General features: G+C 37.7%; 1 protein-coding gene across 6 annotated transcripts in view; it reads left to right on the top strand.

The window, feature by feature from the left end:
- The window catches only part of THSD4 (thrombospondin type 1 domain containing 4), a 314,334-nt gene that overhangs the window by 47,297 nt on the left and 239,641 nt on the right, over positions 1 to 27,396 (top strand). For all 6 annotated transcript variants that reach the window (XR_008970824.1, XM_057398789.1, XM_057398780.1 and 3 more), the window contains 2 exons: positions 12,392 to 12,499; positions 16,346 to 16,415. Coding sequence is in view for 5 of the 6 variants with exons in the window: in XM_057398789.1 (XP_057254772.1) it covers positions 12,471 to 12,499; positions 16,346 to 16,415 (99 nt within the window). In the remaining variant the exon portion in view is untranslated. The remainder of the gene's footprint in view (positions 1 to 12,391; positions 12,500 to 16,345; positions 16,416 to 27,396) is intronic.

Below are 27,396 nucleotides of genomic sequence, written 5' to 3'. Positions count from 1 at the left end.
GGAGGGCTGATGTGACACCTTGGACCTTGCTTGCCCAAGAGGTGGAGCAAGGCCTGTTCTTTGTGACTGCATGCCCTAATGAGAAAAAAGAACAGGAGAAGGAGGCTGCCCAAAGTTAAATGTTTGTTGTGAGCCTAAGGTTACTGTTGAGCATTGTGTAGAAGTAGGGTGGTTTCTTGCTCATTACCTTCTATGTAGGTCATGATACACAAGTTGGAATGTGTTTTCTCTAGTTTTGGGAAGAGAAGGTGGGAGACAAAGCCCTTTTTAAAGCCCTTCTTCATAAAGGCCTTTTTTTAAAGCCCTTCACCCTTCTGCTACCTAGTGAAAAATGTTTGCTGTGCCTGGCCTTGCTGGATCAGCACTTGGTTGTATGTGAGCATGGAATACTACTCACAAGGAGAAAAATGTCTCTTCGCTACTCAAATATCCTGTGACTAAAATATGTAATCCTGAGTCAAGAAGATTCCCCTGATACTCCATTTGGATGAGCTGGAGTGAAGTGCACGTAAGGACAAACTTACCTCTAAATGGCAAATTCAGTGAAACTTGACAATAATCTGAGAGTAAATGTTAACTTGGAAAGTTTTCAGAATCCTGGATATTTTTTTTTTTCCATGGTAAAGGTGATTGCTGTAGTCCTCATTTGGTAATGTCAGGCTTCTATTTATTGGTTGTACATTATACTTGTATTTTTGTTTGGTTGTTTTTTATTTAAAACATGTAGTTTCTACGAAAGTAAAAAGCAGAAATATTTTTGCTTATTAGATTGGCAAAGAGAAGCAAGAGCCTGTCCAGTCCCACCCTGCCTAATTACAATGACATGACATCCCATGACACAAGCTGCCCAATAGAGTGATAATTTATATGGAATGAATGCAATTACTTAATCTGGCAGCAATGAAAGCTCTGTCTCCTTTTTTCTGTAGTTCCACTGGGGAAGTGAGTGTGGAACAGTGGGTGAACCTCCTTGCAGATCTTTAGGGCCTGTATGTGGAATTTAAGCACTTAACTAAAACAGCATGAGAATGAGGATTTAATAGAGTATGTTAACTATTAACTGTTAGTATTGTTCATCTTTGATGGCCCAGGAAATACTGTTCATGTGTTGAAGTATGGGGGTTTCGGCAGGTTGTCACTTTTTTTTAATTTTTTTGAAGTGATAAGCAGCCATAAAACATGTAATGTCCTATATTCCTTCTTCAGCTATAGCTTATAGTTGTTATTATGGGTTGCACATCAAACAGGCTGTCTGTCTCTTTTCCCCCTTACCACCACTCCCCCTGCCCCAGTTCAGGGGTTTGTTGCTTCTCATAGGGATGTTTATGATGCTGCAGTATCTGGCTGAGATTTATTACTTAGGCACTGACAATACTGGTGTAATCAGTTGTCATAAAGCTGTCTCTCCTGCCTGTATTTGTTACTGGCCAAATTCATCACACCAGGGCTGAATGCAGAGTTGTATTTCGTAAGCGTGTTTAAAATTTTAATAATAACAGTAATTTACAATTATTTTCAACAAGAAAAAAATGCCAGTGCAGTTTTGAATCATGAGGGCATCAAAGGACTAAAATGTCTTTGCTGCTTTCAGAATGTTAGAATTGGACAGAAACTGATCTGACTTCTTTTGAACCATGCTGCTTATGATTAAATTGTGATTGTTTCTACTGCTTTGAAATGGAAGAGGGGGAGAAACTCTTTCCAAATGTATCTTGCTGGCAACTGAGGGTTCAGAAAGGTAAGGTTGGTTTGCTTCTGCTTTCTGTTTTGCTGTTTTCCTAAAGTTATGCTAGAAGAGTTTTCAAAACTCTGGCCTTTTCAAATTCCTGTTTACTCAGACCATGCAGATTTTATGCTTAACCAAGAAACACGGTGTCAAGCAGTGCTCAAAGAATAATTACTTCTGAGTTGCATTTGTTTAAGCAAGTTTTCACCTATCTCCAACAATGAAAACTCAAGTAGAAGCAAGCCACTGTATAAAACCTCACTTTTGTATCCTGAAGCAGTATGCACAACAGCAGTAGACTCAGATTTAAAATATGCAAACATAAATAACTTGGTCATGTTTGGTCTTTTTTTAAATATTACCACCGATGTTACATACTCTGCCTGTGGCATAGGGGCTATTTAAAGCAGCAGCTGAAGTCCTCTGTATTGGAGGAGCTGCTCAGTTTTCTTTGCCACCGCTTTATGGCTGGCTGTTCTTGTTGTCTTGCACATCCAAGAAGTCTCTCATTCACATTTTAAGTTCCCTTTTTTCAGTTTGTAAGCACATGGATATTTTGCCTGAAGCATTAAGTGATATTAGGTGAATGTCAGTGCGCTATAAATAACCTGCCCTCAAGCACAAGTAAATTCAGGCTCTACTGCCAAGAGGTGACCTTTGATTTTTGTTTTCACCTAGCAGTAAAGGCCCTATTCAGAGTTCTTCACTGTCACCTCACTTAGGCAAAGCCCCAGCCACTTGAATAGGTGTGCTTGAGCAAGAATGGTTATAAAAGTTCCCTAATGATGATATCAGAGGTTTCTGCCTTGTAGATGAGTTCCATAGACCAAATTAGATTTGACATTTGTTGAGGTCAGAAAAGAGAAGTAAAAGGTGAGATTGGATTTTATTGTGAATTCCATGGCCACCAATTCTGCAACTGCTACTATTGCTAACTACTGTTACTACTAAGCTGTATCTGATCAACAGAGATAGTGAGTTTATGTGTTAAAACATTTGTTATATATATTGATTTTAGATACAGCCAGAAGGCTGTGTATGCTCTCAGTGGCTAGACCTGTATCATAGTAGACACACTTTCCCACTCTTGGTATCCACCTAATCCAGGTGTGCTGTTGAACTGTGAAGTGCAGAGTCCCTCAAAAGTTAAGTGTAGTAATTTTGCTCGAACTACTGTGCTGCAAGATGGGATTGCAAATAGGTTATTTTATCCTGAAAAGGTATTGTATGGTTAAATGGGACTAATCCCTGTCATGGGGGAAAATAGTGTATAGCTAAATGGGATGAAGCCACTTTTTTTACTGTGATGTAACTAACTATACTGCTGGTTTCCACTGTTCTGTTAAAAAGACGATTTCTATTAACCTGCTTTTCTTTGCAAACCCATACAGGAGCTGTAGAGAAGTATGATATTTCTTACTGTGTTTTTCTCTTCACCCTGGTTTTTGCAGATATGAGAGTGGGTACTCGTATGCATAAGCTCTGGTGAATGACTTTGCAAGTCATTGCATAGAACATAGAAAACATAGAAAAGTTGATTTGGTTTTTTCAAAGTCAGATTTTACAGTCAATTCTTAGACCTATTGTCAGGCAAACCTGTCTTTAAAGCAGTAGCAGATTTACTTATAGGCTGAGAAATACTCAAAACTAGAGTATTTGTGACCTAGAAAGGGTGACTGGAAGTCAATAAGGAATGCAGTCTTCCTGACTCATTAGTTCAGTTTTTTGCATAATGCTGTTAGCAAGGGTGACAAGGGTTGTTGGTCATTCTTTGGGGTGAGCATCTTTTATCTGTCAACCATAAACTCATTCTTCACAGGCCACTGGATGGCATCTGCCAAACTATGTATTTCCTAATAGGGAGATTTTAATCTGCAGCTAGTTAAATGTTTCAACTTTGCTGCTTAGTGATTGATAGCCTGAGACTCCTTGAATGCATGATTATCTTCATGCTTTTGTGTCAAGGATTGATATCTTCTGTAGGAGTGTAAGAGTTTATGCAGTTTCCATTAAATGGGCTGAAATACTAACTGTCATCTAGACCGCCAGAGCACATGAGGCATAGCAGCAAGACAAGATTTGTAGAATGTCTCAAATCCCTTTCAAACTGACAGGATAAGAATAAATGGCTCCCATTCCCCACCCTTAAAGGATCTTGCAGTTCAGTTTTAAAATGCAAGAGGCTGAAGGGTTCACCGCATGGAGCTATTATTGATACAAGCATTAGGGTATTTCTGGAAGCTTGAACCAAGTAAGGACTTCAGGAAAATTATGTTCAGTGGCTTCAGTCTCAAGGGGTAGAATTGGGAACATAAATTGTTTCTGGGTTTCTGAACATATGAATTTTACATTTCTTTTGCTGTCAGTCATGCTGAATCTTAATTTCTGTCTTAAAAAGACACGATACTGTAGTTTGTCATCCTTACTAATTAAAGCTGGGTTATCTGGCATTTTCCTTTTTTATTCCTGTTAACATCTTCCTATAAAGGAGAGATGCACCTCTGTAAGTGTACCCCTTTAAATATTAAAGGCTTAACAGCACATTTGGCATATGATGCCACTATCTTGGATGACTATCCAGTTTTGTAACAGTGAACTTTTGTACAATTCTGTATATATCAAGCCTGGAGAATAAGAATATTCAGTGTCTATCTTGTTGTGCTGGAGCCCTCATCTAAATTTTATTGTGAATGAAAGCTAAATAGAACTTTATGAAACAGTTCTTCAGTGTGTTCTCTGAGTTATACCTGTATTTATCTGCATGCAGCATTTAATTTTTGCAAAAGATCTACAAAACGACCTCTTATCATCATTCCAGTTGCCTGTCAGAGATGTGTTGATAGTTTGTTGTGTCATATTAGGTTTAAATTCCCTGGTTTCATAATTATGAAAGAAATACTTAATTTCACAGTGTTCTTGTAAAGACCTATCATTAGACCTGTTGTTCATCTTTATGTAGAAACATAAAAGAAAATAAATCTTCAAATTCCATTGTTGCATATCTGTGCCAGTATGTGGGGAGCCTCACATCAGAAAGGCTTTTAATGAGAATTAAGTTAGAATCTCTTAATTCTTATGATATTATTTCATAGCAAAGTAATTTAAACAATCTTTTATAACTAGTTCATAAGTATTCCCCTGAAAGCATTGTTACTTGGAGGTATTAAGTTGCAGGGGAGATGTTTCCTTCACTGATACTCTAAAGAAAATATTTTGGTTTTGAATAAGCAAGCAAAGATTTCAGGTTCCCATAACATGTTCTCCTCCCTCTCGTGTTCTAACACTGGCACCCCAAACACCTCAGAAAGCTGGCAAACAGAAAGGAAGGAACTTTATGGAAGTTAATACCTGGGATTGTGTGTGTTCATGTAGGACCTTGACAGGGACACCAATTTTTTACTTTCTTTTTTGGAGGGCAGTGGTAAATTTAAGCATTTAGCTACTATTTAATTTCTCCCTTGGAAATTCACAGGATTCTTATACTGTTAGAAACATTTCTGTATGCTCACAGGGCATTGCTGGATCTTTATATTGTCCTGTTAACATGAATCATCTCTAATTCAGAGAGTGGGCAGTTTCACATCTGGTTTTCTATTTGTGTTGGAGCAATGTGGAGTGTTAGTTGTGACAGACTAATGATACACACGTCTATTCACCAGTAAATTAAATATTTATTTTGAAGTGTACTTTGTCAGCAGGAACACTTGATCTTCACCTGTGTATGCTGTTGAATGTTGCATAATACTCAGGCCAAAACATTTATTCTCTGAAGCACAGCGTCCTATATTTTGTTCCTTTTTTCCTGTGTGGAGGATGTTGATGTTTATATTTACAGTGTTTACTGAACAGTGTGAAAGTTAATTCTCATAGTAAGTGGTTAAAAAGCTTGTGTTCTGCAAGAAGTTCTCACTAAATAGGTGGCTGAAAAACAATGTTTCCCCTTTGCAAAAGGAAGTTATCTTCTAACTGAACAATAATTATGTAATATATGTGATTTTTACTTGATGGGAGGGTGTTTCCCAGCTGTGTTACTAATAAATAGCTGATTATACTGCTGAAATATGTTGTATGTTACTTGTACATGTGCCTTCAATTAGCTTTGTTGAAATATTTGTTTTCTATGACCTTTTCAAATAGGCTATGTTACAACTCTTGAAGTGAGGCTAGCAGGACCTTGGTTTTCATACAGAAGATGGTAGGTCCTGAGAACCATCATCTGCCTCTTGATTTAAACTCCAATTAAACACTGTTGCAAGCCTTTGCTTTGAATAAACTCTGAGTAAGATAGGTTGAAAGAAGCTTTCCTTTCATTACGGAGAGACACTTTGTGTTCTGGAAACAGCTTTCATTAAGCGAGTCATGAAAGAAGCATAAGAAAAGTTCATTTTCTTTGACATATTTACAAGTAAAGAAATTGGCATGGCTAGAAGAGGCTCTAAGAAATTTCTGGTATTCCTAGTTGCTCTGAAATGCAGTTATACGCTTTGCAATGTCAGTATTGTTAAGACTTTTACTAAATAGGTAGACTTGGAGACTGACATTTTTTACATATGATTTCTCTCAATGAAATATTTCTATCCAGAGGGTTCTAACTACCAGTCACAGCAGACAGTTTTACCTGAGTCTCCACAATATGGAGGGAGTCTTTAAGCAGTGTATAAACCATACCTAAGCCATCAGTCTTTCTACTTACACTAGGTGGAAAGAAGTATCTTGAACAGTAACTTGTTGGAAATAAATCTGTGCTCTTGCTGCCAGTTTTGTAGGCAAGATTGTAGTTGTTTAATCATTCACCTGTATTTTTAACTGGTCCTTATAGAAATATCAGGTGTTTCCAACTGACATTTTAGGCTGCTAACTGTTCCTTTTTCTGTATCTTTCAATGCCAATAATCCGATTAGTGTTGATCAGGATTACGGAAAGGTAGAAAGATTGTTTTATGAAAAGGGTCTTTAACATGTGATATCCCCCTCCCTCTTATGTGTGCAGCTCCTTCTGCATCCTTAGTTTTGAATACTCAGGTTATAGTAAAAAAGAGCATGTTTTATTAAAATCTGTGGAATGCGTCTTGTTCAGAGAGGTGATGGTTTCTAATATGTAGAGCTGTGGTAAGTAGCACCTTTCATTGTTTTCAATGAAACTGCTAGAACTTCTTTCTTTTCTTTGGGCTGATTAAGTGTGGCTGCTCATAATGGTTGTCTGTGCAATGACTATTGGTGGGTCTGTCAGCAAAGTGAGCATGTGGACCATGTGCACATTTACATGACACAAGTAGAATATACTAGTACTTACATTGAGTAAGTACTTTCAGATGAGAACAGAATTGCTCAGGTCCTTATGTACTTGTTATATATAAGATCTCTCCAGTTTGTTCTGCACTAGTGATACAGAACAGCTGTGGCAAGAGTTGGAATTCCTTAAATCAGTGAATGGTGACTGAAGCAAAAATGTTTGATTTGTGACACCCTTCAGCAAAACAAAATTTTTAAAAGCCAAAATTTGCATCTTGTGAATGGATATTTTGGGAAATTGTGTATATGGTCACTGTTGGATTTCTCCAGTTTTGAGTTGTTTCCTAGATTTTCAGAGGACAAGTAAATGTTATAGAATTGGATGCCAAATCAGGTTACGTGTTTTTTTCCCACTGAATTCCAAAGAAATGAGTTGAAATTGTTCTTTGAGAAGTGTCATCTTTGCTGAGTTAAGGAACAACTGTAGAAATGGGACTAAAATTTCAGACTAATCCAGGATGGTCCTCAGCCCCACAATTGTTGGGTTTTTTAGGGTCTCTGGTGTTCCTGTGTAGAAGCAGAACTTGATAGAAATGTGAGCACCTTCACCTAGATTAGTCTGTGAAGCAGTGGTAAGGTGGGGCCCCCAGGCACCAAGGAGTGTCTCTCCACCATGTGCAGAGGCTGTTGAGTCATGGCTGCCTATCACAGGAGCATGAGTCACTGAGCTGTTATGCAAAAGTAGATGATTCCAGAGGCTATGTTTAAAAGACAATTAGTAGTTGCTCCTGTGAATGTAAGAGGCTTGATCCTGTCTTTGTGTATGCTTTTGTTTGTGGAGTATCCTTACTGGAGTGTGGGAGCCTGATTGTGATATTTTAGGCAAAGAAATGGAAACTTCTGGATCTTGATCCAGTTTAGATTGGAGGGAGGCACTGAGCTTTTTTGGACTGCAGTAGTTCTGGACACACCCAGAAGGAGAACTTCAAAGTTTTCAAAGAATTTAAAGTAAAACAGAGGGGCACCTTCAGGGTTAGGTGGAGTTACTTGCAGTTTTTGTTTTAATAAAAATGTTTGCTCCATGTGAGCCTCAGAACTCTTCATCAGATATAATGCTAGATTTCTCTGGTATGCAGCTTTCAGAAACAAGTGTACGTTTTAATGTAGTTAATGCATATTTGAAGATATTAAAACTCTGGTGGTAGATGTCAGCAGCTGCAGTCCATGCTGTCAGGAGTACGTAAAATTATGTAGCTAGATAAACCTGGTGCACTGTAAGGTGCTTTATCGAAGCCTTGTGAATGTAAAGAATTTTGGATGCAATCCAAAGGACTTGCATTGAACATTGTTTAATAGATGTGAACAACTAAACTAATAGATAGGCTACACCAATGTGGAAGGCAACAGAAAGGGTATATTATTATTTTCTTTTAAGTATTTCTAACTTTTTTTCCTTAATAATAATAAAAAAAAAGGAGACCTTTACACATCAGTGGAAATATGACTTTTGAAAGATGCTCAAGTTTTATAGCTACTTCAAGTTGCCATTGTCAGTAGCTGGCAAGATATATAATCTAACCAAAAAGATAAATATTGTAGGTAATTTAACTTGGCTTGCTATATGTTTAAGTCAACAAGATAAAATAGGCTAAAAGCTAAGAACAATTGTGAACATAATTGAATTAACATATGTTTCTACGTGATGTATCTCACATGCTGATGTGAGTTAAAATAGAGGGTGTTGGATTGTTTCAGTAGATACTGTGCATATGCATATGTCAAGAAATTTCTGGTATGGTATATGTGAGTTGATAGGACCTATGAGAAGTATAGGTTTATGCAAAAAATGTTACTGGAATTCATGAAGGTGAAATACCATCTACTCACAATACACAAGGGGTATAGTTACATGAGAAATTTCGTGAGAGTTGTTTCATGATATTTAAGAGGTTAGGATAACTAATTCATAGCCTATCTGCAGATTTTAAAGGACTTTGCAGGAAGATGTTTCTGTAATTAATTAGCTGAGGGGGAAATCTCACTGTTGACTTCCCAGTAAGCGTTCTTCCTCTTTTCTTGACTTTCTGTACAGTCTGTGACGTCTGTCCTGATAATTCTGTGTATTGCATCATTTAACTCTTTGGGAACTTTTACTGTGTCCACTTCAGCAAATTTCTGGGATTGCCCATGAGCCTACTCCCTTATTTATTTATTATCCATGTCTGCCCCTTTTTGAAATATCCATTACAAATCAGTATTTGTTATATACTGTGAGACAGACACTCATCTGAGCCCTGCTGTCAAAAGAATGCCAAAGGGCTGCAGTGTCTGACTGCAACTGGACTGTTGGGCAGAGATGGTTAAGGAGACTCTGCAGGTAATAATGAGTCAGTGTCAGAGTAAATTTCAGCAAATACCAAGGCAAAAGACGGTTATGCTTAGCTCATAATTTGGTAATATAACTGCTGAGACTGGCAGCAGCAGTTTGGAGGGGTTAGGATCACTCACCTTCCACTCAGTGGAGGGGAAGAGACTTTAAGCAGGGTCTTTATTCTTTTCCAGTTGTTTTGTGACCTGATACAAATTTTACTGTATGTAATGCAATTCAATTCATGAGGATTTCAATGAATTGATTGTCATCCCATGGTTGGTTGGTTGGGTTTCTTTTGTTTTTTTTTTTTTTTGTTTCTTTTGTTTTCCCTTTCTCAGTTTCACAGTTTTTATTTTCATTGTACTTGGAGGTGAAGCAGGAAATATTGCTGAAATATCAACTACTTTAATGCAGTGGACAAAGTCTTGCAAACTCTGCTTAAGTACAGGAGTGTGAGTTGTTCTATTTGAGACGTTAATATCTATACTGCTGTAAATAGGGTTACTAGAAAATTTTTTGCTAGATAGGTCTATAGTGCTTTAAGTCCCTTGTGGGAAGGTAATTTCATTTTTACATTTGCAAGACTTAACGCAGTTACTAGTACATAGTACACCCATCAGGCTTTTAGAAGTTTTCATGCCAAAATTAATGCTATTTAATCCTAGTGTTGACTATAGCTGTTTCAGGTATTGTGCCCTGGATCTTCTGGAATGATTGTCATGTTTGGACATTTTCCATATATCAAAAACACCACTGCCAAAATGACATTTCTTTCAATAGGTTGTAAGCACCTAAGCACTGAAATAATTTTTAAAACTCTTAAGTCACTTAGATACATTAGCAGCTTTTACACTATGAATGAGATTTCAGAAGAAATGCATCTATGAGCTGCAGTAAGAAGTGTTTTGAAAAAGGTAGTGAAATAGGGTTAAAAGTTAAGTTTGTAATGCAACCTGACATTGACAGTGAAGATAGAGCTGAACTGAAAAAACTGAAAACATATGCATGGACACTCTTTTAAAGAACAATCTGGAGGTCCCTACCCCTGTTCTTCACAAAACTGTATCTATAATAGTATCTTCTGTGCTTCTCAAATGAAGTGCAATTTACAAAATGGATTAGGGGAGTGCACATTTATTTTTCTGTGAGTTTGTATCCTGTAACAGTGTTCTGCTGAGATTGTCCCTCCAAACAAGGATGTTGCATAAAAGATTATTGTGGAGTGAAGAAAAATACAACCCCAAAGAGAGTACATCTGGAAAAAAAAACCTAGAATTATAAGAACTTGAAACTATGTTGGTTACAATCCAAGTTACTTGCATATCATCCATTTTCAGTAAGTGATAAATATTATTGCCTCAGTATGTCTGGTAATTAAGAGTCAGGTTGCAGGAAGTGAGGTGTGAGGCATTTGTTTCCTTCACAATTTAAGCTGTCTGTTAGTAAATAGTGTCTGGGGGGATCTGTCTAAATGCCTTAGTGCTGTGTATGTAGACTTGCTGAAGGATTAAAGGAATGTAGCTTTTTCTGAATCTATGCGCTAAAAGTTCAAATGGCGTAACGTGTTGCAGCAGAAACAGATGAAAAATCTGTTTTCAGAAGTGCTACCGATCTTATAAAAAGCAATTTTACAACATTAAGCAGTGTAATTGGTGAATAAGTTTGAGAAAGCTTCATGTCAACTGACAAGTGTGGATTGCAGAAAGAAAAGTTGTAGTTTAACACTTTCTTCCTCATGACTAACTCAAACCTTTTTACATGCAGAACTTTGTTATGATACTTTCTGAAGTACTCAACTTTTAATGCCTTCCATTTAAAAAACTGAACAATTGAACAATTTAAAGAGGAAAAAAGGAATTTTCTTTTAAAGTTGTTACAAGTATTTTGTGATTTCCTAGACTATTTAGCTTGTCCAGTTACCTGCAAACAATAAACATTTTCCTAGCAGCAGGATCTGTACTTTGTCTAGTTGCACTTTTCTAAGTTCTTGTATGTCTTGTCTCTTTCTAGACAGATTTAAATTATCTGGCTACCTGACAGGAATGGAAAGCTCTTTATCTCCGAACAGCAATGTTCTCTTGTTTCTGTTCACTTTACTGCATTTCAACATGTAACCACTTGTAACTGCAAGATACAGGTGGCAGTTCAGCAAGTTCTAAAATGTATGGCTTTAGGTTCAGTCTTGACAGTGTTTTATTTCCTCTTATCTTCCTTCCTTCCCCTCCTGCCTGCCTGGATTTACAAGGTATTTCCCTGCTGCAAGGAGCACTTTCCTGCCTGAAAATTCTGGTGCAGCATTTTAGGCGTCCAATATATGATTACAAAGTTACCAAAATAAGAATTCCCCATATGTTTAAACATTTGAGAGTATTTCCAAACAAATTAGAGTGTACCTAGGTAATGGCTCTCTCAAGGACTGGTAGAGCTTCTGTGCATTTGCAGTAGTCTTGATGCAATGATACTACTTAGAGATTAGGCTCAGTTGAATTTAGATTTGGAATGCCAGATTTCCTCCATGACTGTGGGCAAGGCCTTTAACTTCATTGTGATTGGGTTTGCCATCTGTAATAGAGAGGGATCAGCACTGCTTTTCTGTGTTTTTCACTGAAGAATCATTCTTGCATTGCACACAAAATGGCGAGTGTATTGATAGTAATACTGTACAATAGAAATTGGTAACCCAGTTTCAGTTCTATGAAGCCTATTTACATGAGACTTTAAATAAAGCTGTTTGCTTTATTGTAATAAAAGTGACATACCAGGAATACTAGATAAAAAAGGCAAGCAAGCTTAACATCAGATTTGCATCCTTGTGATTCAGATCAAGATTTTGCATCCCATAGTCTTTAAGCAGAGTACTTTGTCACTTTTGAAGTCCTGTTGCAAAATATGGGGTGTGTCTGGTCTATTTGTGTAACATACACTCAATTTCCAGTTTGAATTGCTGTAAGGTCCCAAGAACTGAGTTAGAGATGACTAATGTAGGTCTGTATCCAGTTTCCTAGACATCCTGGAAAATGCTAAACAAGCAGTGTTAAATATTTTTCTCTTCCTTTTCTGTAGGATTTGTGTGTGATTGGCATTGTGCTGTACTGCAGTGAAGAGGTATTTTTCACTTCAAGAGACCTTGCATTAAAGGATCATGGTAGACAGTTTAATAGTTTCTTTGAGGTAAGTAATGCAATAAAACATGTCAAATCTTATTTAATATATTTTTAATGCGCTGCAGTAAATTTCAATTTGGTTGTCTCTTTCTTTGGTGTTAAAAGTGTTAATATTATGTGTATCATAGAAGGATAAATAAAAATCTTGTCTGAAGACCAAATAATCAAGTACATGCATACCAGACATAGCGTTCTTTGGTGATAGTGAAAATAAGAAAGTTCTTGGCATTTGTTTATGCTTAGAGCATCTGTTAGTGTGTGCCAATTTAATGGTATATATTATTGGAAACTTGTTATTTTGGTGGTTTGTTTTTTCTACTTATGAGGCTGTGCAACTGCAGTCGGTGGGCTTACATTACTGATTTACATGTTTTAGTACCTGTGCTGTAATTCATTCAGGAATCTATATTGCATTCCTGAAGCAGTTGCCAGTGGGCAAACATAGGAAAGACCTTTCAGACAGTTTTCCTGAGAAAGGAAACATTCAGCTGTTTCTAAGCTGGTCTGTCCAGTTCTGTAGTTGGGCAAGCAAATTCAGAGAAAGCAGACAGCTTTGATGCCACATGAGCAAAAGCTGATGCACAAGGAGGGACAGCTGCCTGCTCTTTCATTTGTGTGGAGATACGGTCAGTAACACCTCTTATTTAACTTTTCTTGTGAATTTCAGACATCAATCTTTGGATTGCAATTCTGGCATCCTTGTTAATATGCCAGGGCAGATTCCACATCAAAATGGTTCTGTCAGATATTATTGACACTACCTCTACTATCTTTCCTGTTGAGACTTCTTCCTGAATAGCTCCTGCCAAGCTGTCCCAGCCTTAGACTGTTTTGCAGACTGTCATTTGAGATGAAGTCAGGAATATGAGGCAGGAGTACTGATCACTTGGCTAAAATTCTTTTACTCCTATCTGGACAATCCATAGTTGGCCATGAGAGACCTTTGTAAAATACAACTTCTAAGGGACTGCAACCATGAAAGAAATCTATTTTTGGTATCCTCCACTTTGTTTGTGGAGAGCTAATGCTGCAGTGACAGAGGAAGAACTTTGAGAGGTGTTCCTAAATGAGGTGTTAAACAGCAAACCTTTTCTTGCTACTCCTGCAATAGCACTAATGCAGCTTTGCTTTGCTCTGTGCCCCTTCCTCCCCAGTTAAACAGAAATTGGTATCACCAGTAAAAGTGAGCATGTTTGCTCTTTGCAGCTTGGTAGACTGGCAGTTTAAAGCCTGACTTTGTTTTAAACTAGTTACTTGGCTCAAGTAGTGCCATGGCTGTGAGAGCATGGGCTGTACCAGAAAGGAGGGCTCTTACACAGAGGCCTGAGTTAAACAGCCAGTGATCAGCTGCAATTGATACCTGATCTGTCCAAGTGTACTTGAAAAGTTTTGCCTGATTTTGAGGAGCGCTTGTTCGTTTTGGCTTTTCTGCACAGTAAGAATACTTAAAACAAACCTACTGAAATTGGAGAAGCATGTTTTTGTAGCTTGAGAGGGCTAACGTTAGTCAAGCATGACAAATAAAAAGGCCTAGTCCAGAGAAGTTAGCCAAAGCAAGCTACTGAGGGAAATAACATTAAAAAAATTAAATTGCCACACACTGATTTGAAGCTAGAGGTTTACCTCAGAATAGCTTCAGTGTTCCTGGCAAATTTCCTGTGTGTGTTTGAAATAATAGGTTGATACCTTTGTTTCTGAGCGATCCAAATACAGATACCAGAAACGAATTTAAAAACTAGCTTCATTGTCCTTGAGCATGTACATACAGAGGGAGATTACAGTGCAACCTCATTAAAGAATGGTCAGGAAAAGCTTGACATGGTGTAATCACACATATACTGAAAGTTTGCGTTTTGGAACTGGAAATTTTAATCTGATAAGTAATTTGCTTTGAAGATTATGGTTCTCACTCAGTTCAGAACTCCCAACCTAGTGCATGATTTCAGAAGAATTTACGGGTGGAAATCTGTAGTCCTTAAGACAGATCGGAAAAGTCTTGTTTGAGGATGAAAGCATTCATTTCTTTATGCAAAGTCTGAACATTCTTTCACATACTCTGAGGGATTATAGGGAGCAGAAGCCATAAGAGACCAGGGAGTGGGTTGGAAGATTCTGACAAGGAAGTTAAATAGAATTTGCAGAGGATGTTAAATATAACTTGCAGGGGCTGGGCCAGTCAGTCTGTGCTCTGCCTACTTAGAAGCTTCTTATATTTTCATTGCGAGTAGTTAAAGGATCGCTTGAGCACTTGGAGAAGGAACATGAAGATCAGCTAATGTCAGAATTGATGCTGTCATTTTGCACTTTGGAGATCTGAGTTCTGTTTCTGGCTTTGATTTCACATGTGATTGGCAAATCAGTTTCTTCATTCATGCCTTTGGCTTCTGCCCAACGTTGTGTTATTGGGCCTTGCTCTGAACTGCACATTTTGACTCTTTAACTGTGGTTTCTTTATAGTGCCCTACTCTGGCTCTGATTTCAGCTACCTCTGTATTTTTCTTCCTCATAAATGATAGCTTTGTGAAATATAATACTTCATTCTAATGGACTTTTAAAGTGTTTTAATTGTTGTTTTGTTTTGTTTTCTTAAATTGATGTGGCAGTAAGGAAGTAATGACTTCTTCTTACCTTTGAATGGTTTATTTCTATGAGAGGGGCATAGACTGGTGGTGAAGTGATGATAGGCCATGTGCAATCAATACTTACCTAATGTTCCTTTTGCAGTATGTTAGCAAAAACAAACATAGAAATCTCAAGAAAAACATTCTGCTTAGTATAAGAATATAGGTATTGGTGGTAATGAAACTATTAGTATAAAACCCTCTTTCTGTTTAGGAGGTCTGTCTCTGAAAATATCTAAAACAGAAATATTTAAAGGGTTACCGCGTAGGGAGCGAAGGAAGGAGCTGAGAGTGGGAAGCACAGCTGGGTTTTTTCTGGTACATTAGTTTTCAGATGAATTTTGCATCCAAATCCATCAGTTTTACTTCTGCATTTAAATTCAGCAAATCATTAGCAGTTTTCCTCTTTGTAGAGGGTGCGAAGCATACTCTTTGTAGACAGGAAGCTCAGATTTCTGGTGGAAATAAAGATACCTTCATTCTACGCTTGCACCTTTCTGTGTTTTCTGATGAAGGGCCTTGCTACAAGGCAGCAAACCAGTCTCCAGTGCAAATTATAGCAAACAAAAGACTAAGCTAACTGAGCCTAACTTCTAACAGGCTCCTAGGAGTCATTACAGTGGTGAGGCTTGACAGAACAAAGTTTGTTTGGGCCTGGTTCCCATTATGACTCCTTTCAGATTGAAGATTTGGGGACTGGGGTGATGCTTGGCTGCTTCTACTGAGTCTCTGGTGAGCTGTGTCTGCTACTTTCCATCTTCTGTGCCCATTAGGTTATTCAGTTTCTACAAGCGTTAGGCAGCTGGGGAAAAACCTATTTTTCTGCAAAATCATGGTGATTCTTTACATGTTTCTTGTGTCTATAAAATGAGGAGCCAGAACCAGAAGCAGGCTTAGTCCACAGTTGGGTGAAATCTTACTTAGCATTTTAGAAAACTTGCAAAGCATATGTCAGTTTGACACCAATGCTGAGGTGTTAAAATGTGAACTGCCTAGAATATTTTAATTTAAACATATATGTGAAATACTGTCAATGGATTCTACTTGATGCACAAATAGACGGCTGTAACTGGTACTGTCTTCTGTGAAAAGAATGTCATAAGAACGTCACATACAGTTTAGTGAGTCTGCTTTGGTTAGTAATGGTACTCGAGTCTAAATATGTTCTTGCAGTATGAAACCCTGTAATAGGTTTGATTAGTGGTAATTATATCACCTGTTTGCTTTTTCAGACTTCTCAGTTCGCTAGCAGTGCTGGGATTTCAGTTTGTCATCCCACAGCCTTCAATTGAACACAGAAAGGTAAGAATTAAAAATGTTCAGGTTTTATGTGCTTAAAGGTAAATGTAGAAAACATTAGAGTAAGAGGCATAAAGCAATGCAGTTTCTGGGAATAATGTGGCTTGTGTGTGGTTTTTGGGGTTCTTTTTTTAAAAATATAAATATATACTTGGTTGAAAGGGGCTCATCATGGTTAATTAGCTGAGCGGTTGTATCAAGTGTTGTAAGTCACAAATAGGTCAGTGGCAGCTTACTCAAGCTCTGGAGGATTTTTAGCATGAAAGACAAGGAGGAAGAAGAATTCATGTCAGTGAGAGCAGTCGTCAAGCACAGATTAGCACAAGCATCCATTTGCTTATAGGTAGCTCTTTCTCTTATAGTGATGGAGATGCCTGAAACAGCAGTTGGACCCAAACCTCTGTTGTTAGATTTAAATTGCTAGAGGTCAGAGCTGAAAACTGCTCTTGTGCTTTTGTGAATGGTTCACTCATCATAGTGGCATGGTGCACCTTCCATCCTGCTCAGCATTCTGGCTGGAATATTTAGGTTAGGTCTTTGCATGGCTTTTCAGGAAATTAGTGAACAGTTTGGAGAGCAACAGAGGAGCTGTGATTATCTTCAAGAGCTTTTAAAATCTTAGCTCTGAGGGAAATTTGAATGAATTCAAGTCGTTTAATCTAAAGACTTGAAGGCTGGTGGGAGAGGCAGATAAAAATCTCCAGATACTTAGGAGTGCTAAGGAGGCTATTCTGTCTGCGGGGGAATAGATGAGAAGACGTGGATTTAAACTGGGGTAAAGGAAACTTAGGTTTATTGTTAGAAAAATCTTAGGGTAAGGATATAAAGAAGAACAGATCATATTGACTGGGTAATGTTTAGAATTTCCATGATGGAAGTCTCTGTGAATGTGTTGGACAATTGTTTATCGGGACTGGTGTAAGTATTGGTGATTCTAGCAGAGACCTGAGGGGAGACCCTATGAATGCTCTTGATCTCTGTGTGCTGTGACTTTATATCAGTGTTGTTCTCATCTCTAAATTGGTATTCAAACACAACCAATTCTGCTTTTTACTATAGATTTTAAAATAATAATGCAAGATGTATATTTATTTTTAAATGGTACTTTTTAAGGGAGTAAAAGGCAAGTTTGTGGGGTTTCCTTCTTTGTGCTGTCTTTAGGGTAAAAAATTTTGTGGACAGTCACTCTGTAGGTATGGGCTAAAAACCTGAAGCCATCTGATAGTTACAGCTCCTGAAGAACACAGCTGTTATGTTCAACTCCTTGTACAGCCTAATTGTAAGAAAGTTAAATGAGGTCAGTAATGAAGCAGTTTGAAACTGGCATGGTCCAGCCTGCAGCATTTCTCAAGCTGCCCAAGTGCTTTATTCTTAACCTGAGTACAATGTAATATTCTTCAGTAGTTTAGGTCCCCTGTATTTTCTTGTGCAGTTGAGTGGTCAGGCTGCTGCTCTGTTTTCGGTACTCAGTGTAATTAGGCATTCTTTTGTAACATTGACAGTGGAGAGATGCTGCAATGCAGCTTTCAAATGGCCTTAGGGGGAAGAAAATCTACTAACTAAAATAGAGTAAGTCAGAGAAACAATTGCTTCATTCTGTGAAGCTCCAGAATTAATTTTTATAAAATCAGATTCTTTGTTTTCAGTCAAATGAGAAATGCCAGAGGTCTGGAGTGTCTTCTGTACTAGTTAAAGGGACTGAAGGCATGGTGCTAAGGGGCACAGTGACCACCTTGGAGATGTTCTTTTCCCTGAAAACAAGACAGGCAGAAGTTTCTAGTGATGGCCTCATACAAGCTCCAAGGCTGTCTGTCATTCATGTCTCTTACTCTGTGGGAGAGGATTCTGTTCATGCCAAACTGTATTTTAGACTGGAAGTCTATATTAACAAATTTTTTTTGGAAACCTTTGGACACACCTATCGGCTCCAGACAAGAGAAACTGTTAGCAGCTCTGAAGGCCAAGTCAGGCACGTATCTAATGAAACGCGAGTTCTCTGCTTTGTAGCTCTGGAAGTTGTTCCTGTTCTTTTAATGCAGAGACCTGGACAAGTGTTTGCTGGCATTCACAGACAGCATCTCCTATGTATTTCTGTGTGCATCTCTGCTGTTTGGCAGAGGTCCTGTGTGAAAGGAGGTCAGTTTTGCAGGAAAAAAAGGGAGAGGAGGGAAGGATTTAATGAAGAATATGTCATTTTACCTTTGTAGTGAATAACAAAAGTGGTGCTTGGTAACTTTTATACACATCCTCAGAGGGTACAGTATGTGGAAACTGAGTAACTGGAGCTGAATTCTGTTAGAACATAAGGTTATACCCCATGTGTTTATTTTGCAGCTTAAACACATATGCACAATTGATGCTTGAACATGCAGTGTTGGGAGAGTGTTTGGATTCTGTTGTGTACCCTGCATATACTTATTTTGCTCTGAAAGCTATGGACAGAGAAGTAAAATTAGAGAACTGGACTTGAGTATTTTGCTGAATAATTCATTAAAATATTTCCCAATTTCCCAAACCCATTATTCCCAATAATGAATAATTCATTAAAATATTTCCCAATAGATCTCCTTACACTAAAACTTTTGGGAAAATGAAATAAAACCTAGAACAATCCCCAAAGCAGCTGATGGAAATGCAGTTGTAACTGCCTCTGGACACCCACAGTACAGCTGAGATGTTTTTTTAGGACTTGAGAACACTGATTAGGAAATACTGTTTTATGCTTGTATTAAAATCTTGCTAGATTTCAAACTTTTTTTCTTTTTGGAATCCATGTTTAACACCATACTAGTTTCAGAGAGCCTGACATAATGTAGATTTTTGAACAAAAATCTGTTTGTAGTTTCCTGTCTCTTTTCTTGTGAGAGTTTTTATTTAGCTTCAGTATACTAAAAATACTTAAAGTACCTTTTAGCTACTCCTGACTTAGTGGCATATGTTTAGGACTTTAATATGAAGAAAGGAGTTTATCTTCTCAAGCAGCAATTTTTAATCTTAATTTTTTTTAAAGAGAAATATCAACAGAATGTGGAAGAGCAGCTCAGCAGGTCACTTTCCTCAGATGCACACAAATCCATTTCTGCTATGACAGTCTGGGGACTGTTAGCTAGAAGAAGTGAGGTAAATGACTTCCATAGTGGGGAAGTCAGATAGTGGAATTAAGACCTGGGGAGATGACAGGAGATGGGAAAGCTTTATTTGTTCTTATTTGCAGTTTATTCTGTAACTCTTCTGATTTCAGGAGCTCCCACCTTCCATCCCCATACTAAGTGCAATACTTGTCCCCTTCTTTTGTTACTCTGGGGAAACTTTGCTATTAAAATAGAAATGTTTTGAACACTGGCTGGTAAGATGGTGCCTTTTGGGTGTGTGGAGTTTGGTTTTGTTTTGGGTGTTTTTTAACATTTGACTGGGCAATGTTTTCTGCTTTTAGATTTTATAATGAAAGTTTTGAAAGGTTTTCTGTCATACAAAGGCAGAATTGACCAATACAAAGTTTCTAGTTTCAGAAATACCTGCTAGCTGATTTTTATATAGAAGCTTTTGTGTATATTTACTTTAAAAATGCTCTCTGCTGTCAGAAGTGCATAAAACCAGAAAACAGGGAGTATCTTTAAAACTTCATCCATCTGAGCTTATGGTGATGCTCTATTTGTTAATCTTATCTCTGTAAATAGCACGAGTTTGGACAGTAATCCAAATACATGGTATATTCGTTAGTTAGAAATAAAAACTCCTATGCAAAAGATTTTTATGGTTTCTTGCTGAAGACAGGGGTCATGGTATTGGTCAGTGGGTTCTTGGAGGGTTGGTGTGTTGTTTTTTTTTAATGATCTAACTTCCTTATTCCTCATTAATAGTACATAATTTCTAAATATCAGGTGTACTTCTCCATAAGGCCAAAATGCTCATTGATATTACCAAAAAAAAAAGAGAAAATGTTGTATGAAACCAAATGATTGCCACTTGCATTTAAAAATCATCGAAGCTTTCTGAAACTGGTTAAACTGAAATCTTTCTTAATATTAAAACAACTGACTTTCCACGTCCATCAGTGCTGGCCATATGAACAGCCCTCCTGCTGCTCATCATGCAGTTAAGCTCTCTGTTCTCCCTTCCTATGCTTATTTTATTGAATAAATATTAATTCACTTTATCTGGTAAGTGTCATACTGTGATGAACAGAAGGTTAAGATATGAAACATAACAGTGCTTCTCCCAGACAACCACTTAAGTCTGTATTCCCAGTTTTTTATAAGTCATTGCCAGACAGAGTTCGACCTAATCATGTTGCTGTGCTAAGAAAGTGAGCTGTAGTTATGCCTTGGATTTGTTTTTGTAAATTTGTAAAATTGGTAATGCAAATAGTAATAAAGTTTGTCCAAATAGAATTTCTGGTGTAAATATTGCTTTATTTTATCATCTTGCTTCTGTTATTAGCACTGAGCTGCTTTGAATTTATGCCTATCTTTGTCACTCAGCTGTAGATTAGTATTGGCTTCAATGAAGATACAGTATCTTAACAAACTGATTTTCAATGCCTGGAAGAATTGTCAGGATTTATTTTTGCAAGCATTTCACTGTTCAAGAATTTTGAGCCTGTTTGGGCTTAGTGTTGTTTCTTTATGGTGGCTCTAAATTAAAGAAGAAATAAACTGGATGTTATCTCTTGCTATTAAATATACAAGGTCACTATGAACAGAACTCTGTATTCAAGTGAATGTGGCTATACTCCCTACAAAATCTGGAGATGAATATGCTTTACAATGTGTGTGGTTGACACCCCCCCAGCCCGTGTTGAATTTGAATATGCTTGTTGAAGGGTCATCATGGACGTGTAAGTGGGAAGGTAGAGGGAGAGTGCACAAAGAGGGTGGTGACTTTTAAGAGTACTCTTTCAAGTGAGTAAGAATTTGGTTACTAAATCTGACTATATTTTTAGAATTCACGTAAGAAGTTTGGTGCATAAATGGCACCCTACACCTTCATTTATATTGTAATAATGACAGTGAATGACAATGTTCCTTTAGTTCTATTGTTCTTTCACCTTATCACACCCTATAAAAGTCACTATTCTTTTAACTGAAAAGGAAACAGCTGCCTAATACATCTGAACATACTGTAACAGAGTAAAATGTGAAGTATGAAGTCTACTATATCCTTGAAACACTGAGGGGAAATTGGAGTTAGACAAAGTAGTTAATATCCAAGCTTGGATTTTGGCCAGGACATCAGGGCTAATGCCTAATAGTCTAATGGTGCTAAGGAGTGTCATGGGATCTCCACCACAGCCAGTCACCACGTTGGTTTTACATATCCTGAGAAGCAGAAACATGTAACAACAGAAAGCTGTGTTCTTCCTTGCAGTCCAGATAGGGTGAAGCTCTGCCTTGAGGTTAACAGTGACTGAAATGTAGAACTTGTCAGGACTTGCTGAGCTGGAGCTCAGCTCTTGCTAATAGGCCTGCTGCAAGTTGCTATGGTTCTGTCTTGCTGCGCTGCGTGCTCTAAACAATTTTACTAGAGCAGCTTAGTCGCCATGAATGTGTCTGTGTACAGCTGCTGTGTACATGGTCCTGGCAACAAGTGGGTGCAGGTGTCATGCTTTTTTTCTTTTATTGTAATGTTTTTCTTGTTTATAAGAGATCTGCTGTCTGTTGTATTTTTATACATGAATTCCATAAACACTACCAGCTGAAATGCAGTCCATATTCCTCTTGCAGTTTTCACTGGTCAGTATATCTGCATGCCTTCAGCACAGCTGGTTGACTTTAACTGTGTAGATACCCGTACCATTGCATTCATTGAAACTTTGGTAAAAGCCTTTCTAGCTAATAATATTGCTATTTTAATTACAGTGATCTTTAGGAAACAGAAGAGATGATTTAGTCCACGCCAAGACTTTTCCTTTAAAACTAGACAGAATATTTAGAACAACAGCTGAAAGAATTTTCTTAATATCTCTGCATTGTTACTAATTCCCTGTCCTTAATGATGTGTATTAAAATGGTTAAGAAATAACATACTTTTTTTGTATGGGGAAAGGTGAGGGGGTAAGGATTACATTATTTTATGCAAATACAGTCTTTGAAAAATCAAGGCCAATGCTTTTGGTATTTTTAACCTGATTTGTCATGGATCTCTGAAATTTATTTTATTTTTTAATTAAAACCCACTAACTTCTTTAAGCTCAAAGGAGGAGGAGCTTAAAGCTTGTTCTCAGAAAAAATGAAAGGATCTTTGTTCCAGTGGGATTCCAGAGCAGGTGAGCTTACAAGGTCATAGATAAGCTTCTCATCTTCCTTCAGAGCAGTATTGCATGCTGATTCTGTCCCTGGCTTTGTATCAGAGTGATGGTAAAGATGAGAAGCTTTTTGGATTCACAGATGAGCTCTTCTGTTAGGGAATGTTGCTTTCTATTTTATGGCAGCTTGTCCTCTCTGTTTCTGGAGTCATGGGTGGATGACTAGCCGAGTGATCTTGAGAGGTGTTAAGTCAATTACTGAATAAATAAAGTCCGTATTTCCACCATATGTGGATCGCAAAGGAGTTTTCTAAGTGTAGAAATATGATAGAGTGGCAACAGCTTTGTCACAGCTGAAGATAATTGACCTGGAAAAGGCCTAGGGTAGTACAAGCTGGGTGATTTCGGTCACAGGTGATAGTCAGTGCTGGGGAAATAGTTTATTAAAATAAAGAAGCCTAATTTGTGATACAGTGAGGGCCTGATCCTTATCATCTTTATGTTACTGTAAATCAGAAGCAATCCCATTGTAGATAAGTAGGGAATGTATAGGACCTGGTGGAAGTGAGGTCAGGAGTGACTCATCTGTTTACTTGAAAGTACTTAATGGCCCTACAAAAGAATGAAAAGAAACCTCTTCCTTGAAACACTAGTCTCACACAGCACAATGGAGGTGGTCTTGGTGTGAAAAAAATTAGCCAAACTTGAAGGAAGCCTCAGGCTCTCTTGGTACAGAAACTGTTCTGAACTTTTTTCAGAGCTGTTTACTTTCTGGCCTATTTAAATAATGTCAAAGTTTCTTCAGATGTGGTCAGAGTTGGTTGAAGGGGCAGTTAAACTTTCCAGGCATTGGAACTCCCTTCAGTGATTTGTGAATACAAAGGTCTTCTATTTCCAGGCTTTTTAGCCCTTTAATCTTCACAGGCACAGATGTTCAGACAAGGTTTTTATACAAAGAACGGAAACCCAAATCGTTTAAGCTGGTAATATTTACACTTACCGTGTACTGTAAAATTCAAATGGTTTACTACATCTCTGATTAAAGGCTTCCAAGATACACTGAAGGATTAAAATAGCTGAGCATACTAACCAGGCAGACATGTACACATTGTGTCATGATATTTTGTTTGGCCTCTGCTCCATTTTTCTCTTAGCCTTGAGAGATCTGAGAAGTTATCTGCAAGTTTTTGGGTTTTTTTTTGGTAGATTGTTTTTATCAAGCCACCAATGTTCCATGTGCCTCTTGTAAGAGGCATAAAAAATATGGTGGTTGCAAATTAACATCTATAAAATGGACTGTAAAGACTTTCTGCTAGGAAATTGTCACTGTATAGGTATGGTCTTTATTAGAAGTCAGCTGAGTTAATACTGGAAGAATATTCCTTTAAGATGCTTAGACTGGTGAAAGAATTAAAGTGGTTCCATAGATGTGTTTTACAACACTGGCAGGGAAATAGGATTATGTTACATGTGAACAGGTTCTGAAGTTTAAATTACAATTTCCTTTAGCCCATTCACAATTTGGCATGCTCTGCTCCAAACTGCTGATGTGTAAAGGAAGAGGAGTGTCCCTGTGGCTGCCCTTCTGAACACCTACCCTCAATTCAGTTTGCCACTCACTGTTACAAAGGTGACAGATTGGAAGATATTTACTGCATAACAGCTATTATGAAGAAAAATGCTGATTTAAAGAATTTTTGATAGCAATTTGATAGGAATTAGTGGAGATGTAGAAATTGCAAGCACTTGCACACTGAAAGCTTGTCTTTTCTTTACAATGTTTACCATACAACTGTACCTAGTGAGATGTCTTCTTTCCACTCGCAAACTTTGTCCTGCTATATAACTGAAAAATGTACAGGAAAAAAGGGCTATAATTATGGAGTGAAATTGACAGGGAAGATAGATTGAATTTGTAGAGCAAAATATTTGGCTATTTGCTGTAGATAGAAATCTTTTTGGCAGTGCATTTATAATCAGAATGAATATTACTAGGTTACCTACAGGAGAAATCAATCATGAACTATGGGAAAGTAGATTAAGTGGGTAAATTGATCTCTCCCTTTTGCAAGCTATGTGATTTTATTAATGAAATTACTTTCATGATTTAACTTGGCAAGGAAAATTCACTATGCATTTCACTTGTTTCCCAGTGCAGGCGTAAACTCTTCCCTTAAGAAAGTGTGCTGTTTAATGGCTAAGTTTTAAAGGGAGAGGAGGAGGGGACCTAGCATCAGGAATCTCTGAATATGTGATGTTTCTGAGATGATCTGGAATACTTCAGCTGTCTTCTGTAGCTAGCTGTAATTTCTTGGATGTATCTTAGGGCTGTGGTCGAATCCATTACTGGCTACACAGTAACTGGGAAATCACAGGACAGCAGGACATAAGTGACCTGTGAGACCAGAAGTTAATTTCCTCTGCTCCGGGCATGGATTGGTTGTATCTTAGTTGTTCCTGGTAGGGATTTGAGATCGGCCTCTGTGATGCCTGGATCTCCTCAGGCGATCTGTTCCTGTGCTTTGTTTGCCTTTCCACTAAGTAGTTTTTCCTGCTAGCTAATTTGGATCACCTCTGATTAAATTTAAATCCACTGTTACTTGTGTTTTGGGGAGAGGCCTGGAGAACAATTTGTTGCAGAGAGAAAATGAACAGTTCTTGGAATTTTTTTTTCATGTAAACCATTTGCAAGACTCATGATTGCCCCCTATGTTTTCCATTCTTTAAGCTAAGCAGCTTCAAATTAGTCAGTCTTTTTTAGTAGGCTACACAATCTAAACTGAGTAGACTGTGCCATTAATCATGTCATCTTCTCAAAAGATTTGTCTGTATCCCCCCGTCTTTCTCAAAGTAAGAAAACAGACCTTGATTGAAAATGAAAGTGCGTAACCTGATTTGCTAATGAAAATTCCCATCTCAGAATGTTGTCATTTTATAACTAAGTAGTGGTGAGTTTGTACATCAGTATAAGACATACTGTTACTTTTTACTTAGTTTTATTATTAGGTTCTTGCTTGACTAGCTAGATTTAACCTTTTTGTGCTATGTCTAGATGTGTTTTACTGTGGATATTAAGTGGTACGAAATTTCTTTACATTGCCTTCAGTCATGTAAAGTACCATTTTCCTGGAAACAGTTCTTGCTGCAGTGAAGTCTGGCAGTCAGAAAGTTCTCTCTGCAATAGGTCAACACTTGTCATTGTATAAGTTTCCATTTCTACATAACGAAATATTTGTTATGTTAGTGGGGACTTGAGTTGCTTGTAGAGGAACAGATTTTAGTTGATGCCTGCATGAGTGTCTTTGGCTTTAAAAAAAATAAGTAAGAAATAGTTCAGACAGGTGAAACCTGACTTCTGATAATGAAGGACTATTCATTTGATAATAATTAAATTTTACTGCAGACCAGGGTCAGGCCAGAAGAGTGTCTCTGTGAGTCACCATTACCATTTTATATCTCTGCTAGAGATACATTAATGTGTAGTGTAAGTATGAACAGTGAATATTCATTGAAAAAATCACAGACTGAAGAGTAGCTTGTTTAGTTGGTCGAACTGTAAACCAGTGGTGTTCTGTTACTGGATTTGAAAGCAAATGTAACAGCCAGAAACCAAGATGATGTTGCATGTTGTTCATAATTTTGACATTATGTGGTATTAGATTGTACAGACTAATGGATTTAAAAGCCTGATGCCAAATAGGGTACCCACGTATTAAAAGCAGACACATCTGCTCCTGTTCAAATAACACGGGGGAAATGGGCAACATAAGACACTAATGCAGATGCTTTTTATTATTCAGAAGTTATAATTAAATGTAGTTTTTTTCTGTGATTGGTGATTGAAGTGTGAGAGCAACCTCAGAGTGGGGAAATGTTTTAGATTATGTAGACCACAACTGATTACTACACAGCAGCACCACAAGCCCTGCTCTGGCTTGCCTTTTCATACTGTAATGGTGTATTCAACTGTGTTTGCAAACCACATTCCATCAAAGCCTGCCATGTTTATAGCTAGCTGATCATAATGTATGCTTACTGGCATAGGTGGTTTGCAGTTCAGTTAGTGACTGTGCAGGTTATCTGTGACTAGAGGCAAAGTATGTAGATGTTAATCTTTTACTGTTATAACAATAATGTTTGAGGCATAATTAATGGAAATTATGAGTTTAGGTTATCCTTTGAAGGGGGCAGAAGTGACATACAGTTAGACAAGGATGTCTATGCTAAGCTCATTTTGATGTAGCTACACACTCAAATAGCGCTGGAGAGGTGTTTCAAGCATTTGTTTGTGGACAGTGCCTTTTTTGTTTCCTAGTTGAATTAATCTGTATGTATACTTGTTGGTACAAAGATTATTCACAATATAAATTAACTGTTAAAGGATGCTCATTTGAAAGAATGTTTGGCAAGTTAATAATTGTGAAAACCGGACATTGGAAGCCTACTTTGAAAACTTGTGATTCAGCCAGTTGGACAAGGGAAGCAACAGAAAAACTATGCATTTAATGAAAATGCATCCGATTTATGTGCAACGAAGTTGAGCACTCTGCCTAGCACCGGAGACTGAGAAATCCTGACGTATCTAGTTGCAGGAATGGGTAAAGCTTGTGATGCAAATCCCTAGGGAGATTGGGATGGGTGTTTGTAACTTCCAGCTGTGTTGATACCTTGCCAACCACAAGGTCATGATACTTAAATATTTAGCATAGCTTGAGGGGTTAACTCTCCTTAGAGTAGCAG

The sequence above is a fragment of the Pezoporus wallicus genome, unplaced genomic scaffold (genome assembly GCF_028554395.1).
Source record: "Pezoporus wallicus isolate ANWC-B61680 ecotype Strahan unplaced genomic scaffold, APGP_CSIRO_Pwel_v1 contig_3952, whole genome shotgun sequence".
NCBI classification, from domain to species: Eukaryota; Metazoa; Chordata; class Aves; order Psittaciformes; family Psittacidae; genus Pezoporus; species Pezoporus wallicus.
The sequence above is the reverse complement of the archived record's forward strand: the minus strand, read 5'-3'. Positions and strand labels throughout refer to the sequence as shown.